This window comes from Arvicola amphibius, chromosome 4 (genome assembly GCF_903992535.2).
Source record: "Arvicola amphibius chromosome 4, mArvAmp1.2, whole genome shotgun sequence".
Classification (NCBI taxonomy): Eukaryota; Metazoa; Chordata; class Mammalia; order Rodentia; family Cricetidae; genus Arvicola; species Arvicola amphibius.
Window position 1 is genome coordinate 69,938,333 of NC_052050.1, and position 17,064 is coordinate 69,955,396.

Below are 17,064 nucleotides of genomic sequence, written 5' to 3' on the forward strand. Positions count from 1 at the left end.
TAACTTTTTAACCCTGAGATGACGTGAAAAGGAGCCAGCTGTTGGCTAGGGAAGAAAAGGATCTAGTGACTTCTCTTATCTGTAATTTGTTGATCTGCTCTAGGCATTCCTCAGACAGAAAGTGAGTCATAACGACTTTCTTCTTACAGAAGCCCCTGAAATCTCCCACAAAGGCTGCTGGCGGAACCGAAGACAGCCTAAATGGCTGTGATCAAAGTATACCAGAGTTCTGCTAGGTCAACCAGGCCAACCGATCACAGATTTTGCTAGGAAAGCTCTCCACGAAGCCCTCTGAGGGGGCAGCTGCTCTCCCCACGTGCGTGGTGGAGCTGGTGAGTAGAGATGGTTGGTGGTTTGCAAAACTGAGGCCTCTCCCCTCGTGAAGAACTTCCTGGTTCTTACAACTGACCAAATAAGACTCGAAGTTCTGAAATAATCACAACTGTTGTTTTCTGTGTCCCTCCTTCGGGTGAGAGATGAACATCTGTACATTCTTGCTCCACCATTCTGCCCTGTGGGTATTTCTAGGCTTTCAATTCTAGCCTATAGAACCTTTGATCATTCCAGACATTGATTACAACCATATTATATGTTTTAATATATAGAAACGTCGGTTATTATTAACAGCCCTCGAGCAAAATTTTACGGTAATTTATTTTGCTAGTGTTTGAAAATTAACTCATTTTAAACAATTCTATGGCATTTGTTCTGTTGAAATAGCTAGTTGTATCTCAGCAACATGAAGTCCATAGAATTATTCTCGGCTGAGGTATGAACATTATCATAAATGGATCCTGGCTGCTCATGGCATTGGGACAGCTTCACACCAGGTCTCCTCTCCTGCCCATGCCTTTGCAGTAGCAACATGGCCTGATTCAAGATGTTTTAAATGTGGAAAGATAGGACATTGGGAATGGGGGGGGCCAAGGAATAATTCAACTGCCTCTGAACCCCCAAAAACATTTCCCTGCCCTCTGTTGTAGAAAAGGATTTCACTGGAGAAAGGACCTCAAAACCTTGAAACTCCACAGGAGGCAGCCCTCAGCCCCACCATTAAGAGGGAAAGGCCAGGAGTTCGATGGGTCACTAACACACTTGAAAACCCTCACCCCAAACTTTTGATTACAACTGACGACAAAAATTTCAAATATTTGATAGACCCAGGAGCAGAAAAAAACTGTCCTAAGACAAGCCAAGGTTCCCAAAATTGGACCCTCCTACTGGAACCCCAGTTAGTGGGAGCAGGAGGTCTCTCCCGACCATTTGTTACCCAAGACTTTTACAGAAAAGGTGAAGCAGGTAAAACACATGCGACCATTAGACACCTCATGGCTCATGTGACTACTAACTTACTAGGAAGAGATGTCCTAGAAGACTTACATGTGGTCCTTGCTGCTGGAAAAGGAGAATGCCTCCAAATAAGAGATTACCGGAAATATCAGCATCAAAAGAAGCCCCAATCCTAAGGGCCGCTGTTGATACTTCACTCCCTGCTTAGAGTGGATCACAGAAGATACGTCTGTGTGGAACAGGGCCTTTAAACAGGGAGAAATTAACTGTTTTACAGCAACTGGTTAAACACCAATTGGACCTTTCAAAGCTCCTATACCAGCCGCAGGGGAATCGTAGAATGACTCCGTGTACCAGTAGAGGGAGCTCCTTGACTATTAACTGTGATGGATGCTTTATCCAACATGATTCAGAAAAAGAAAGAAATGCACTCTACAAATCAAAGGAAAGGAACCTATTATAATTATCCCCACCCACCCACCCACCCACCCAGACAGCCAATTGCGCCTACGAAACTACACTTTTTTTTGCTAACGGTCTCATCGGCTTTTCAGGACAAATAGATAACCACCACCCGAAGGATAAATTTCTGGCAACCGTACCGCACTTAAGGTGGCTCCCTCCCCACTTATTCTCTCGGTCTCCTATCCTACATGCCCCTACGGCTTTCACAGATGGGAAGAGTGTAAGTTCTACTATGTGAGCGCTTTCAGAGAGAGGCCCCCTCTAACAGGCATACCTGGTAGTCATCATAGATATGCAAAAGGTAGACAAAGAAGAGTTGTGAATGCACCAAAGAAGGGGAGATGCAACGCACATCAGCCAAGAAAGAATGATATTAGTGAGATCTTGTAATGAGTAGGTTTGTCCCGACTGGAAATACAAACTGGATAGTTGGACAGCCGGTCGAATAGGGGAATATCTGATGGGTGAGAACCACTGAAATTTTGTGGTCCCGGGGTAAAGGAGAGCGGGATTGACGGGCACAGCTGTCAGGAGAGGTCTATTGCTGGATGCACAGAAGAAGCAGTTAGAGGCATTAGGGTGGCTGGTGGAAAGGAGAAAGCCCACAACATATTAAATGTATTGGTTCTGTGTGATTGTGGCTTTGATCTGTTCCTGAACCTGTTTGTCATGAGAAAATAGTGTGATGTGTTAGAATGGGTCAGGGTGCAGCGACAAGCTGTCGGGATGCACGAAGATCAGCCATAGGTGTTTGAGCTAGGGGTGAAGCATAGAGTTTCCCCTGAGCTCCTACATGTCAGCACTCATTCCAGGGATCAGGTATTGTGAAGAGACAGGGTTTCCTTGAGGAAAACATGGTGTTGATTCTACATGACTTTTCCATGGTGCAAACTGTCTTCTGTAACCCCATAGGTTTCTACCTCAGCCAGATAGTCTAGTTTGAATTTGTATTGTCTGTATAGGAAGCAAATGAGAGGGGCATTTAAGCATTTGGTGGAACTGGGGTAGAGGATGAAGGAGACGGCCCAGTCCCTGGAACATAAAATGATGTTGTGACCTTGGTAAGTCTCCCTAATGAAGAACCACCAATAAAGAATATTAGGGGGACTGGGTAGAGCGTAAGCATTAGCATCTAAAGAGTAAAAACAGTCATAAGAATAACTGCAAGAGGGGCTGGAGAGATGGCTCAGAGGTTAAGAGCACCAGCTGCTCTTCCGAAGGTCCTGAGTTCAGTTCCCGGCAACCACATGGTGGCTCACAACCGTCTGTAATGGGGTCTAGTCCCCTCTTCTGGCCTGCAGGCATATACACAGACAGACTATTATATACATAATAAATATTTAAAAAAATAAAATTAAAAAAAAGAATAACTGCAAGAAAAGGTTGAGGAGGGCAGCTGTGCCAGGCTGTATCAATAAGGGCATATATGTCTCCCCAGGGGATCCTGTCGGGTGTCCTCGAGTGCCTTCCTTGCTCCCTCTTTGTCTTCTCCATGATTGACAAATGTGCCATCTTTTTGACTGGAGGAGTCATGGGAGACATTGCAAGCTGGTATCCAGACAGGGAGAGGTTGATCCTGTGGGAAGACACAAGCAAATCTTCAAGTTGTTAGAAGGTGTCCTGCCTCTTTCCAGCACCCATCAAATGGCTCCTTGCATCAGACCAGAATGTGTGGTGTGTGTGATGTCCAGTGATGGACAATGGGTGGTTTGTCCTGGGTAGCATAGACACTCTGCCCACTGAGTGTAAATAGTGTCAGATTTAATTGAATGTTTGGTGGTAGGGAACTCTGTAATTGTCTGACTAATTGTTTTTTGAGAGTTTGGTATGTTCTTTCAATGATGCCTTGGCACTGAGGACTATGGGGATGCCAGTGTGGTGGGCTATTTTCCAAGTCTCACAAAAAAATTTAAATTGATGGCTTTTAAAGGCTGGCCCATTATCAGTTTTGATCTGGAGGGGGAGCCCCGTGACAGCAAAAGCACACTTTAGTCGCCCTTTCTCTGGGTACAGGAGGAGTGGCAACAGACCCATCATCTGGCAGGGGACTTTCAAGACAAACTTTATCAAGCCATGACCTCCACAGCTGAGAGCGTAGAGTCACTTCAAAGGCAGATGAACTCTCTTGCCGGAGCTGTGCTCCACAATAGAAGACCAGTAGACCTTAAAAACTGATGAACTGGGAAAGACTTGTGTGGTCTTGGGAGAAGAATGATGTTTCTTTGTCAGTGAGTCCAAACAAAATGTAAAGACCCTTAAAGTGCTACATAAAGATCTTCCGACCTGGTATCAGTCCCAGGACTTTTTACCCTGGTTCCATAACCCTTTATTCTCTTGGCTCCTCCCCTTTATTGGTCCTCTGATTATGTTTTATTTTGATGCTTGCCCCCTGCCTTGTTCAGTTCTTCTGGCAACAGATCACCACCACCACTCTAATGACCACCAATTAGAGCCAAGAATAATCCTATGGACTTCATGTTGCTGAGATACATAGCTGTCAATCTCTATATTTACTTTTATTTGTTTTCATGGAGCTTAGTTCACAGATATCTAATGAACATCGAGTGTACACATTTCTCCCATGTACTATTTATTAATCCTCTAATACATTATATTATTAGTAAGTAACGATTTCAAAAGGTGGCCCTAGAGGTAGAGAAAGAGGTTCAGTGGGGTTGGATGATGCTCCCCAATCATGAGCTCCATAATACTTAGCCTACTTAGGGCAGCTAAGGCCGCTTCTTAATTCTTCTGTGGTCTTTCCTCCAAATCTTCATTCTCTGTCTTTTATAGATGAGCTGAGCGTTAGTTACAGCCCTGTTTGTATGTGTTGCCTTGGGTCATCTGTATCAAAGACTACAGGTTAGAAATAGCTTCATTTAACAGAAGGAAAAACACAAAGCAAAAACACTCAGCCATATTTTTCTCATGGATATCCTCAGTTCTTTTACCTGAAGACAATGCTATCGATGCAACTCAGACTGGTTTAGGTCCCTCTTAACCCTTCCCAGCATTTGGCACTTTTAGGCACTGAACGACCAGCCTGATGGTTTGCTGATCTCCAGCCTTGCAACACAGCATCTAAATGTCTTTGTGGGCTCCGGAGCCGATGCTGCTGCTGATGTCACTGTGTGCAGAATTCTGCTCAGAGGCCTCTCCTTTATGTTAAGCAAAGTAAGAAAACTGATTAAATGTGGTACTCGGTTCTACATTTGGAAGGAAGAGGGGAATCTGGTAGAAAGCGAGGCGATGAGGCATACTGGATAATTAACAAACCCTTTTAGGCAGAAAGAATCGAATAAAGGGCTGTAGCTGCGATCACTGGCTTAGCCTTAGCATTTGGATGGTAGCACAGGGGAGGGATGGGCTTACTGATAAGAGCAAAAGGGACAGGGAACAGGCAGGAAAGGTGTTTAGGGGTGATTGGCTGGGGCAGAGGACACTGTAAGCAATGCGTTCAGGAGATAGGTTATGAGATATACTAATACGGGTACAGGGCGGGAGGTGCCCCGGCATTTTGAGAGTTAAATTCCAAAACCAGCGCGAAGTTGCTGTGCTCCTGGACAGTTCCTCCCCAATCTGTACCAGACCAACGGGCATGGAGACTGCACTGCAGATAGACAAAGACACTCTCGGAAGATGACTGCCAGAAGCAGGAGTGGGGCAGGCGCCGCATCAAGAGATGCTCATGCCAGGCCTGTGCAGCCTTTGTCATTGGGACCTGTGTGCATAGTGTGTTCTTTATAACAGGCTGTCTCCTATGGTGGGAATGGTGGTCAAAAGTGGAAAAAGCAGAAAGGTGTGTGGGGGTTCTATTATCTGCGAATGGTGGGTAAGGTCAAACACAGGAGAATCTGCTATAAATATCCCAGATGCTATGTTTAGAGAGGTGTGCTAAGATAACCATGTCTGCCCGTCCTGCCTGCCTGCCTGCCTGCCTGCCTTCCTTCTTTCTTTTTTTTACTCCTTAGACAACATCTTGTTATGTGCCCTAAGCTGCTTCAATCTCCTGCCTCTGCCTCTGCCTCTGAAGCACTAGGACTACAGAAATATACACATTTAACTGGTTGCTCCCTTTAAATGTTAGATGGATAATTTTATTGGAACCAAAATCAATACCACCCCCACACCATTCTCAAATCACGTGTTTGTAGGATTAGGAAACAAGCCAGCTGACTCTGAGGTTAGTCTAAGCCTGCACAGTATGGTCTCATGTCTCATGGAGTGCAGAGGGCTTCTTGATCCCCAAATCTACATGAGAAATCTACAGAACATCAGGGCAGAGGTGTTTATGTGGTGAGCAGGGCACCCCGTGGTTTTCTGACTTGAAAGAAGTCTGCTGAGTTTAAGGATTTTATCAGCCAACCTGTGCTTTCTCTGTGCAAGGAAGACATCAGACTGGGAGTTGAATGCCAGAGAAGCCATCCAATGCTTGCTGTGAGCCATCGCAAAGGCTTGTGGGTTTCCCAAGTACAGAGTGGGTCCTGGGGCTGACTTGAGGCATCTCCACAACACCCACAGCAGAAGCAATGTCTGTAAACAGAAAGGAGACTCCCCATAAGACATTGCTGCATGAACTGGATTTGAGTGGTTCAGAGAGGTTAAAGGCCAGAGGAAAGGCTGGGGCTCCCTCCACTGAGATGCTCAGTAAAGTGGTCCCTTGAGAATCATCTGAGGAGAAACCCAAAATTATGCATCCTGAAAGGGGTCACCCTTAGTATTGCAGACACAGCATGGTCATGACACCCCAGAATTTTGCAGGCAGACACAAAGGAGGGACAGCTTCCCCCAGCAGCCCAGGAGAAACAGCAGCTGGCCTCCCTCTTTGCTTCACCTCCTCAGAAAGAGTAGTGCTGAAGAGAGAAGCAGAGGAGGCCCAAGACTCCTCCTCGCCTCCCACAGCCCAGCACACCAAGCCAAGAGCAGGTGGAAATTTCAGGATCTTTGAGTTGATTGAATAAGAATGTTTTATGTAATATACTATGACTGATAATGATGGGATCTAGCCAGCATGTTTTTCTGAAATTGGTTGAGAGAGCAGTTAGTCATTTCACGACTTCAACCCCAACTAATTGTGGTACCCTAGTTCGAAGGCCGTATCACACTGAGTTCCTCTTACTCTGGACATGCCTTGACCTGTCCTCTTCAGCTTTCTTCTGGGGAGTGAGTGTTCCAACCAGTCTCAGGGCAATAACATTTGGTTTACATGATTTGAACATGTTGGCTGCTGCTTTGGGGCACCAGTCTCTCCCGGCTTCTAAACACGGAACTGTCTGGCATGCCTGTGTCAAGGAGCCTTTGCGTCCTTTAACATTAAAACTAAGGCTGCTTATCCCAGCTCAGCTGATGTCCATCTTTGGGGCTCAGCATGGCATCTAAGTTACCTCACTTGAGATACAATGTTATACAGCCATAGAGCTCAGTGGGTAGACCTGTGGTAGAGGTAAGGGCTGAGTGGGGAGTCTAGACGTCTGGCAGTGTCTGTCTTGGAGGTGGAAGGTGAGTGGAGGCTCCGAGCTTCTGGACAAGCATTTTAGAATCCCATATCTGCCATCTAATCCTTTCCCAGTGCTTTCTCAGTCCATCTGCAGTAAATGCAGTTAACTGTGTACCCTGACGGTGGGGGGTGGGGGGAGAGACGGGGGGGGGGGGAGGATGATGCTGCATATCATGCTAACAGACGCCACCCACACCCTCGCCGCTGACCACACAGACACCACCCCACACCGTTGCTACCTCCCGCCCCCCCCCCCGCGCCGCTGACTACACAGACACCACCCCACACCCTCGCCCCGTACCTTCCCCCACCCCGAGCCGCTGCCCACGCTGCCCACACAGACACCACCCGCACCCTCGCCCGTACCCTACACTCCCGCGCGCCGCTGACCACACAGACACCATCCCTCACCCTCGCTCTGTACCTTCCTCCAACCCCGCGCCGCTGCCCACCGATTGAACTTGATTAGATGCAGAGGGATTGAGTGAGCTGCCCTCCCCACCATCACCCCATGTGCTTGTGCGAACCTGTGCTCTGTGGAGATGGTGGCAACGTAACTTCCCCTCTCATCTGATGCTGTCTGCTGAGGCCAGATGCCTTTATAGACTCCTCTGGGATCTGTCAATTCCCTGCTTGAACCGGATGATGAGTCTGAGACTTATTCTCACAGGAGAACACTAGTAAGACACTGGGGCTTTCCCAGGTCAGAATTAGAAGAATTGGAGCCGATAAATAGACCTTCCCTCCTGGGGACTGTGAAATCCTTGAGGATGGGGGCGGAGTGATTCCAGTTGCCAAACCAGAGGACCCCCAAGTGCTGACTCCCCACAGTTCCTCATTAGAGGCACAAGCATGCTACCTATTCTTTGTTCTTACTCACCACACCCTGGACATGGAGATATCCCTGATGAGAAGGACACTTTAGTGTTCGAACTTGGACATTCAACCTTGTTTTTCTGAATTTGTATTTCCATCTGGGAAATACAAAGAAACAGAAGGTGAACAAAGTTTAATTTCACGATATTAAAGCTTTTTTTTTTCGTTTCTTTCTTTTTTTTTGGGTTTTTCGAGACAGGGTTTCCCTGTAGTTTCTAGAGCCTGTCCTGGAGCTAGCTCTTGTAGACCAGGCTGGCCTCGAACTCAGAGATCCGCCTGCCTCTGCCTCCCGAGTGCTGGGATTAAAGGCGTGCGCCACCACCGCCCAGCGCTTTTTTTCTTTTATCATTTTAGACAGGATCTCACATTATACAGCTGATCTCAGCTCACTACATAGATAGCCAAGGAAGACCTAGAACTGCTGCTTCTCCTGCCTCCTCCTCTCCAGGGCTGGTATTACAGGCGTGAGCACCACACTTGGTTTTACCTGGTGCTGGGGTTGAAACCTGAGGCTTCACGAATTCAAGACAAGAGCTCCACCAACTGAGCCGTGCTCTCAGCCCTGCATGGTTGTATTATTTCATAAATCTAGGATTCCATAATGTATTCCAGAATATATTCAGTATTTGTTTATTTTTATCAAGTACATATTTACAAAACCAGTTCAACCTTACATGAAAATCTGTCAGAATGTATTCTTGGATTGAGTTGTCTGAAGAGAACAATCACTTAGTCTCATGGTATTATGGGATGGCCATACTGAATTAAAGGAAAGGTTCCGAGATTCAGAGCCTGGTAAGTCCTAGTCCTCTCTACAGGATTCAAAGAGGCTCCTGGCAAAGGTGGGGCTCTTGTTGGGGGAGCATTCTTTGTTGAAAGCCAGCTCCCCTCCAGGGTCCGGAAAGCCTGGGTCTTCTAAGCTGCCTGCGTTTGAGTCCCCCATGCCAGGCTCTGCTGCTCTCCCAAAGGTCCTTCTGCTGGAAATCCAGCTGCTGAGCACTAAACCAGACCACAGCCCCGACTTTCCTGCCTTTGACATATGGCCGGCTCTGCTCATTCTCCCAGGGCAAAGCTGCCACAAGAGATTGTTCCCGCTTTGGATCTTACTTACCCTCATTGTCCTCTCCGGTCCATATCACACCACACTATACCTGGTCCCCTGCTCTGTGTCCATTAGAAAGCTGATGAAATTGTCACAGAACGTCCCAGCAGCTTTGCTCCGTACACTCTGTTAATTGCTTTGACTTTCTTCTGAATAGCCCCTAAGCCTTCGGGATTAAGGTTCGATTTACTAATTTATACTAAGAAAGCAATGACTAAAAATAGGAAGTCATTCCTGTGTTTTAATTTCTGTAACAGTTCATCTATCCCTGACACAGAAAACCAGAAGCTTCTAGAGAAAGAGTGAGCAAGATTTTTTGCATTTCACTGTGCTTTTTCCACGGAAACACAAAAGGCCAGATCAACAATTCCCTTGTAAACACTTTTTAATTATAAAACATGTTTCTAAGGTTTGTTTTATTTTGATCGGTATGTACATGACTGTTTTGACTGCATGTATGTCTGTGCACCATGTGTGTCTCCAGTACCCCTGGGGCCAGAAGAAGGCATCAGATCCCCTGGAATTGGAGTTACAGGTGATCGTGCTCTGCCATGTGGGTCCTGGGGATCAAACCTGGGTCCTCTGCAAGAGCAACCAATGCTCTTAACTGCTGATCTATGTCTCCAGCCCATATAAAGCATATCTTTCACTTAGAGATGGCATTTATGATTTTTTAAAACTCTTCCTGATAGCCTTATATGTTTGATATCTTTCTAATTAGTCTTCATAAGGCCATATCATTTTTTAAAGTAATCAAAATTTTTAATGGCAATGGAAATTTAGCCCTCCTCTCTACAAAGTATTTGAAAGACAAGGAGAGTGGAGATTTGCATCTCAAACCAGCCATCACCAAAACCCACAAAGCTGCCACTGATTGAGGTGGGTGGGGAAGCACCTGTAGATTTCAAACCGGGGAATGGGGATCTGTGGGGACTGAGTGCTCTTCACAGGAGCAAAGAGTCCACGCTGTTCTGATGTGGGTCTTCTTAGGTCACAGGTTCTGATGCAGTAGGGGGTGAGGCCCGAGATGTTGACCCTAACGAGCTCCTGTGTGCTGCTGCTGCTGCTCTCTGGATCATGTGAGGGTCGAGACCTGAGGACTGGGGCCCCGTGAGATGGCTCCATGGGGTAGGGCACTTGTTGCTGAGTCTGAAGGTCTGAATTTGATCCCTGAGACTTGGAAGAAGAGAACCCACTCCCCACAAATTGTCCTCTGACCTCCATGTATATACCACGTCATCTGTATATGTGCACATGCACGCACGCATGTGCGTGCACACATATACACATAATTAATAAGTTACTTAATTTTTAAAAAGGACTGTGATGATTATCCTGTTTTGAGTAGTCGTGATGGTTTTAAGGGGTGTGTTTGAGGAAGTCAGTCTGATCTTGGGAATCAGAGTGTCTTATAATGACAGTGAGCTCTGAGGGGACTGGTGTGTCACCAGTTGGGTCCCCTGAGAAGCCAGGACATTACGGAGAGGTGGGAATCATCTGGTGTGGATGGAAAGTCCCCCAGTTTCAGTATGTCTCGGAAGACCTTAATGTTTGTCCCTAAGATGTCAGCTTGCCCTTAAAAGATAAGTATATCTTAAGGGTACCAGGCTGGACTTTCACAGTCAAAATCACCTCAAGAGACAGCACATGGGCCTTCAGCCTGTCCTGACCTCTCAGAGAGTCCAAGCCAACGCTGGGGATTCAGGGAAGAATCATAATGGCAGTGTCTGGGAGCCTGAATTTATGTTGAGGTAAGACCTGAGGTCTGGGTTGGGCAGGACACACTTGAAACAGAGATGCTGTGGAGGATCACAGTCCCCTCAAGGTGTAGGGCCTCTGAATGAGTGAGGAGGTAAAAGCTGCATGGGAAATCAGAGAGTAATTGAGAACTCTGAGATGTGTAGAGATTTAGCAGTGAGTGAACCCGGGGTGAGCTGGGGTCAGGGATGGGCCAGCAGGTGTGGGAGCCAATGTTAGGACTTTATGGAGCATGTGGACGGGAATCACTTGTCGTGTCTGAAGGCCCTCAGACTTCAGTGTATCCTAGAGTGGCCTACTATCCTAGGGTGTCAGGGAAGCAGGAGGACCAGCACACGCCTGTGGTTTTTCCTCCTCATTGTTTCCTGGAAACAGGTCTTTTGAGTATCGCTCACATGCTGAGATGCCAGGCCTTGTTCTTGGCCCTGCTGTCCTTCTCTCCAATTCCCCCTCTCTACAGGGGATTCTGAGGAGGGGTGTCTTCGTGGGAATGTCTTCTCCTCTGTCCCCTGCCTGCTCCCAGGAGGGGGATTTAACAGGACAAAAGAATCTGGTCCCCTGGGAATCTGAGCTCTTGGCCTCAGCCCCTGGACCCTCTAACGGAGCACCTTCCCTCATCCGGCTTGTGATCCTCCCCCCAAGCCAGGGGCTCTGGTGACCAAGAAATGATTGGACAGGCCCATGGGGCCAGGAGGAGGTTGCTTCTCCAAGATAAGGGAGAAAGTCAGGTAGCGTGAGAAAGCAGAGGGCTAAGAGAAAACAGAACAGGGTCAGGGAGAAGGAAGTAGAGACAGGCAGAAAACTGGGCAAAGTCGAGAGAGAGGAGGAGGAGATGGCAATCCAGAGGAAGGAGCAGGAATTAGAAAACAGTGAGTGGACTGGTATCTAGCTACACACACACACACACACACACACACACACACACACACACACACACACACACGCACAGCAAGAGAGGCTCAGAAAAAGCTAGACGGTATAAACAGGGAAACGAAAGGTCAGAAGACAAGATAGGATAGACAGACACAGAGAAAGACTACAGGGAGTCAGAGACTGGAGGACAGCAGGCTAGCCCATCTTTGGTTTGGGTGGCTAGCTATGGAAGCTCAAAGAAGGAACCAGCAGGAAAAGCAAAGGAAGGGCCGTGCCTGTGGTCGACCCCTGCCTGAACCACATGTGACCTCTGGGACCCTGATCTCCACAGTAGGTGAGTGAATCCCCAGGGTTGGTTTGGGTCCCTTGACGGAGCAGCAGATGTGGATCCTAAAACCTGCTCGGCTTTGGGGCAATGGTTTGTCCCATGGACGGTTGAAAGATGGGAAACAGAACTGGAGCTTGTTAGGGCTTTGGGGACCTCAGGAAACGAAACAGCAGAAGTCCTTTGCTTTGCAGGTTGGGAAGCAAGGCCTTATCTAAGGGAGCTATGGAACAGGCAGGCACTTACGGCAAAGGCAAAGTTGGAGTCTTGTTCTTTGCGCAAGGAGAGAGCTGAAGGAATCGGGGTTTTCCTCCAGGGGGTGCAGTTCTGAGGACTCTGGATACAGAGTAGGAGCCACACCCTTGGTTTCCCCCTGGGATGGGTCTCTCTACTCTAGGCCCCTCCTTCCAGTGCCTATCTTCCCAGGTGTCTCTTTTTCCCTCCCTCACCCCCCCACCCCCGCCACCGTGGCTCTTAGACTAATTAATATGAGGGCTTAGGGAACCTTTGGGGAGGAGAGGCAAGCCTTTCCCACGAGCTCAAGTTCCTGCAGGATGGTGGCAGGGCCAGGGCAGAGGCAAGAGACACGTCAAGAAGTACAACTGGGAAGGAAGAATGAGTTGTCTCTGTATAAGGGGCGGGGGAGGACCCTCCATTCTCCTGAGCAGGGGTGGGTGAGAAGAAGGAGGTGCATGGGCAATGAAAACTGTGAGGGGCAAGCAAAGAAGTCCTTGGTAGGCAGCAAAGAGAATACCCTCAAGGTGTGCCCTGTGAGTCATATGTGGACCCGGAGGTGAAACACATGGGTGGGGGGGGTAACCAAAGTAGTGACAGACGCTGGAGGCAGAAACAGTGGTTTTGAAATCTTAAAGAGTTCTTGCAAATCCCACAGGAAGTAACATCTCAGGAACTAAGCAGAACACGGGGACTGGCAACAGTGGTCCAACGACGGCTGGGTGGTCCCATTAGTAAGTGCGTCTCCCTTCATCTCCCTCCCTCCACAGACACGGGCCCTGAGGCTTTTAGGAGACTCTCCGGTCCAGGGCTGGGGAGACCTAAACTTTGCCCACAGAGGAGCCGTCCCCACTCCCGGCGCCGACATCGCACCACCTTCAACCCAGCACAGCTGGAACAGCTGGAGTCAGCCTTTGGGAGGAACCAGTACCCTGACATCTGGGCTCGAGAAGGGCTTGCCCAAGACACTGGCCTCAGTGAAGCCCGAATCCAGGTGATGATGCACCAACATATTTAGGGAAGAACCAAACATTTCCTGGGTGCTCGGGGCTCTGTCTGGGCCTAATCATGGGACTTCTGATCCTAACTTAAAAATTTAACAGAATATAGGCTTCACCTACCAGTTAACATGACCTTGGGTGCACCTGACCCCCGCTCTAAGCTCATTTAGGTGGATGGTGATGGGTGTTGGATGTGGGGCTGGAGACGGATAGCTCAGGAGTTGAACTCTTGTCCAGCACACACAAAGCCTGTGGTCTGATCCCCAGCACCACACAAACAGAAAGAAAGTCAAGACTTACTCCCCAGACTTTCGTATTGACACAAACTGCAACAAACAGGCAACCCAAACTGTTCACATGTGTGCAGTCTTGCTTCTGAGCACAGTCTTACATTTCCCTGATGTCTCCAGCATAGGGTTGGATAGCCTGGACTACAAACCCTTTCTTAGCTCCAACCCCGTGTACAACATTAATAATTCCCCAGTCTTCATCCCTCAGCCTTACCCTAAGGACACTTTCCTACTATCTGGGGAAGAAAACTGCCATGGTGTCAAATTTATCTTTCTTGTTGGAAGTTGCCATTTTCTCTTCAAAGTTGTCAAAGTTGGGAGATGCAGTTTGGGAGTCAGCATGAGGATCCTGCCTCAGCTGCAGCCTCTGGAAGAACTGTCCTTTCCCTAGAGACGCAGCAGGTGCTGACTTCCTGTCCTCAGAGGCCTGTGACAGTGCCACCCATTCAGAACAGGAGCCCTCGTGTGACTTGTCTTCCCTTTCCTCAGGTCTGGTTCCAGAACCGCAGAGCTAAGCAACGGAAGCAAGAGCGGTCGCTGCTCCAGCCGCTAGCTCATCTACCACCAGCCACCTTCTCTGGCTTCTTGCCAGAGTCCCCTGCTTATTCCTACTCCTATACAACCCCACCTCCACCAGTACCCTGCTTCCCTCACCCCTACAATCACACTCTCCCCGCCCAACCCTCCACAGGTGCCTCATTGCCTCTTCCTCCCCAGCCTGAGGACTGGTACCCCACCTTGCACCCAACCTCTGCTGGCCATCTGCCCTGTCCCCCACCCCCACCCATGTTTCCCCTCAGCCTTGAGACACCAAAGCCCTGGAACTAAGTCACCCTCTATCTACAACCCTTGTGAAACACAAGAAAATTGGGGGCTCCCTTTTCATCCTAAAGGAGACATTAGAAACATGGTGAGGGGCAGTTCAGGATTGGACATGGGAAAGGGTGGGGGATCTGGATGAACTGTCAACAGGGTAAGGAGCTGAGAGACTGAGGAGTTAACTGGCAGGAGATGTGAGCTCAAAAGCTCCAACAGAGGCGGTAGGAGGGCCGAGCAGTGTGGATGGGACCAGGGGATGCTGCTGGCCAGTGATAACCAAAGAGAACTTGAAGCTTCGCTCCTTGAGGTCCCGGTGGGAGAACCTGAACTAAAGGGGGATCTCCACAGGCACTCTGGAGTCCTCTCCTGACGTCTTCTCCATTTCAGCCGACACACGGCCTGTGGTCCTATTTGTGTGCGTGTGACTTATCTTCCTCCCTTCAGCCGACACGCGGCCCGTGGTCCTATTTGTGTGCGTGTGACTTACCATCTTCCCTTCAGTCCTTCTCATCTCCAAAGCATCTTTGCTAATCTGCAAACCAAGGAAGACTTAACCTGATGCAGAGCACATGGGACGTGACAAGCTTGGTCTGCAGGAGTCCGCAGCAGCTGCCTTAGCTTAACTTTAAAGTCAGGTGTGGGTTGAAACAAACTTTGCTTGTGACAAAGGAACTTGGTGACCTGAGGCCAGCTGGCCCACAGACAGACCATCCGAGGCTCATAAAAGGTCACTCCCAGGAAAGTATCTTTCTGAAGTGCCTTGGTCTCGGCCCCTTCCCCCAAAGAAACACAATAGAGCCTGGTTGGTGCTACCATTTCTGTTTTGTGTGACTTAGATTCGTTTTGTTTGTAACTCAGTTATTGGTGGGATCATGGAAGGGCCTTTAGAAAACAGGCCTCCACGGAAGGATAACCATGGTGCTTGTATATTTTCTTATCTATCAGAAACGCCTGCTGTCAAAATTCCTGTGGGATGCATCTAGATAATCATCTCATTATGGCAGAAAAACTTTAGGAAAGATTCTGAAGCAAACCTCTAGGTGCTCGAGTTCTGCAACTGGCACTTCCACCAGTTACAGATCAACAGTACTCTCTGTCAGATATGGCGGGCCATGGTTATAATTCGAGTATTTGGGAGGGTCTCCAGTTGAAGGGCAGACTGAACTGCACAGTGAGTTCCAGGCCAGTCTGGGAGACCTTGTCTAAAAATAACAAACCCAAAAAACAGTCTCAGATAGTTACCATGTGTTCTGAACACGTACAGATTTTTATTGTCATTACTAGCAATTCAGTCTAGCAACAATTTACATAGTATTCCGTGGTATTAGGTCTTAGAAAGAATACAGAGGTATACAGGGCGTTCAACCTTTTGGTATTGGTGAGAAGACATTCCTACAAATGTACTGGGAGGTGTCCATAGTTGTCCAAGGACTCTTGAGGTCCTTGGCCTGCAGGTCAGATATGACAGAAATGCACATGAGGGGATGTGCATAGATTATGCAAATAGCATGCAAATACTTGAGCATTCTTGTAGTTGGGTCTCTGGAGAAGGGCCTAGAACCAATTCCACACAGATGCTGAAGGGTGACCCCACTAGTTCTGAGTCCATCAAAAGTATTAGTTTCTGCACATCCTTGATGGGTTTTTGTTTTTGTTTACCATGTTTTGGCAATTGAGAGAGATGTTGCTATCCTCATCTTTAAATTCTCCTTTATTTCTAGAGAGAGATGAAAGTTTTGAGCTTATTGAAAGCTTCCATTTTCTTCCTTTCTCTGTAGCCTGAGTAATCTGTGGGTTGGTGTAGCCATCTTTCCACTGATTCTTGAGAATGTTGAGGTTGCTACTTGTACATATGGAAACTGCTTTTGACATTGGTTACTTGCTTTCTGAGGGTTTCCTAAGAAAGTTAAACCCCGATTCCCTAGACACCTATTGTATGTAATGACTTAACTTTTGTTTTAAAATGTCTAGAATTGTTTCCATTTTGTAGAAGTGGTAGAAGTTAGAAAATAGTCATCTGGTTCATTTTCTGTGTCTCAGGTTATACAGAAGAACCCCGCTGATGGGCTCGTTGCTTTCACTGGCTTCTCCAGAGCTTTCTTTATCAATTGGGCAAAAGCACAATGCTTTGAATCCCCTGGAATTTAATTTACTATGCACAGTGAAATAGTCGGTTATGTTTCCCCCTCGGTCAGCGAGCGGGTTATTCCTGTATCATTTCTTTGATGGTGTAGTTTTGCTCTCTGACTTTGTAAGGGCATATGTTTTCATGCATGAGGTTCTTGTGTGTACTGGGGCAGCTGTAGCCACCACATCCTTTCTCTCTCTGTTCCAGTACCAGAACCAGAGTGTCCCAACAACCGAACTGTGAGAATCCTGCGCAATTTTAAAGGTCTCTTAACCAAATACAAAGTGTGTTGTGTCATTTCTTTCAGACTTCTGTGTCTCTCAGCAAAACTGTTTGGTTTAGACTTACTTTACGGAGGCATGGTCTCATTCTGTGTTGCAGGCTGGCCTTGAACTCGCTGTGCAGC

General features: G+C 47.8%; 1 protein-coding gene across 1 annotated transcript; it reads left to right on the top strand.

Moving 5' to 3' along the window:
- Window positions 1-12,086: 12,086 nt before the first annotated feature.
- Window positions 12,087-14,539, top strand: Prop1 (PROP paired-like homeobox 1). The gene is made up of 3 exons (XM_038324569.1): window positions 12,087-12,195; window positions 13,191-13,414; window positions 14,201-14,539. Exons 1-3 carry the CDS (start codon window positions 12,087-12,089, stop codon window positions 14,537-14,539), a joined length of 672 nt encoding a protein of 223 aa, XP_038180497.1.
- Window positions 14,540-17,064: the final 2,525 nt, after the last annotated feature.

What these genes read in the sequence shown, in the direction of transcription:
- Prop1 (XM_038324569.1), top strand. Translation starts at nt 12,087, where the DNA reads ATGGAAGCTCAAAGAAGGAACCAGCAGGAAAAGCAAAGGAAGGGCCGT. An exon ending in GACCCTGATCTCCACAGTAG is followed by an intron (nt 12,196 to 13,190) that starts GTGAGTGAATCC and finishes CTCCCTCCACAG; the next exon opens with ACACGGGCCCTGAGGCTTTT. An exon ending in TCAGTGAAGCCCGAATCCAG is followed by an intron (nt 13,415 to 14,200) that starts GTGATGATGCAC and finishes CCCTTTCCTCAG; the next exon opens with GTCTGGTTCCAGAACCGCAG.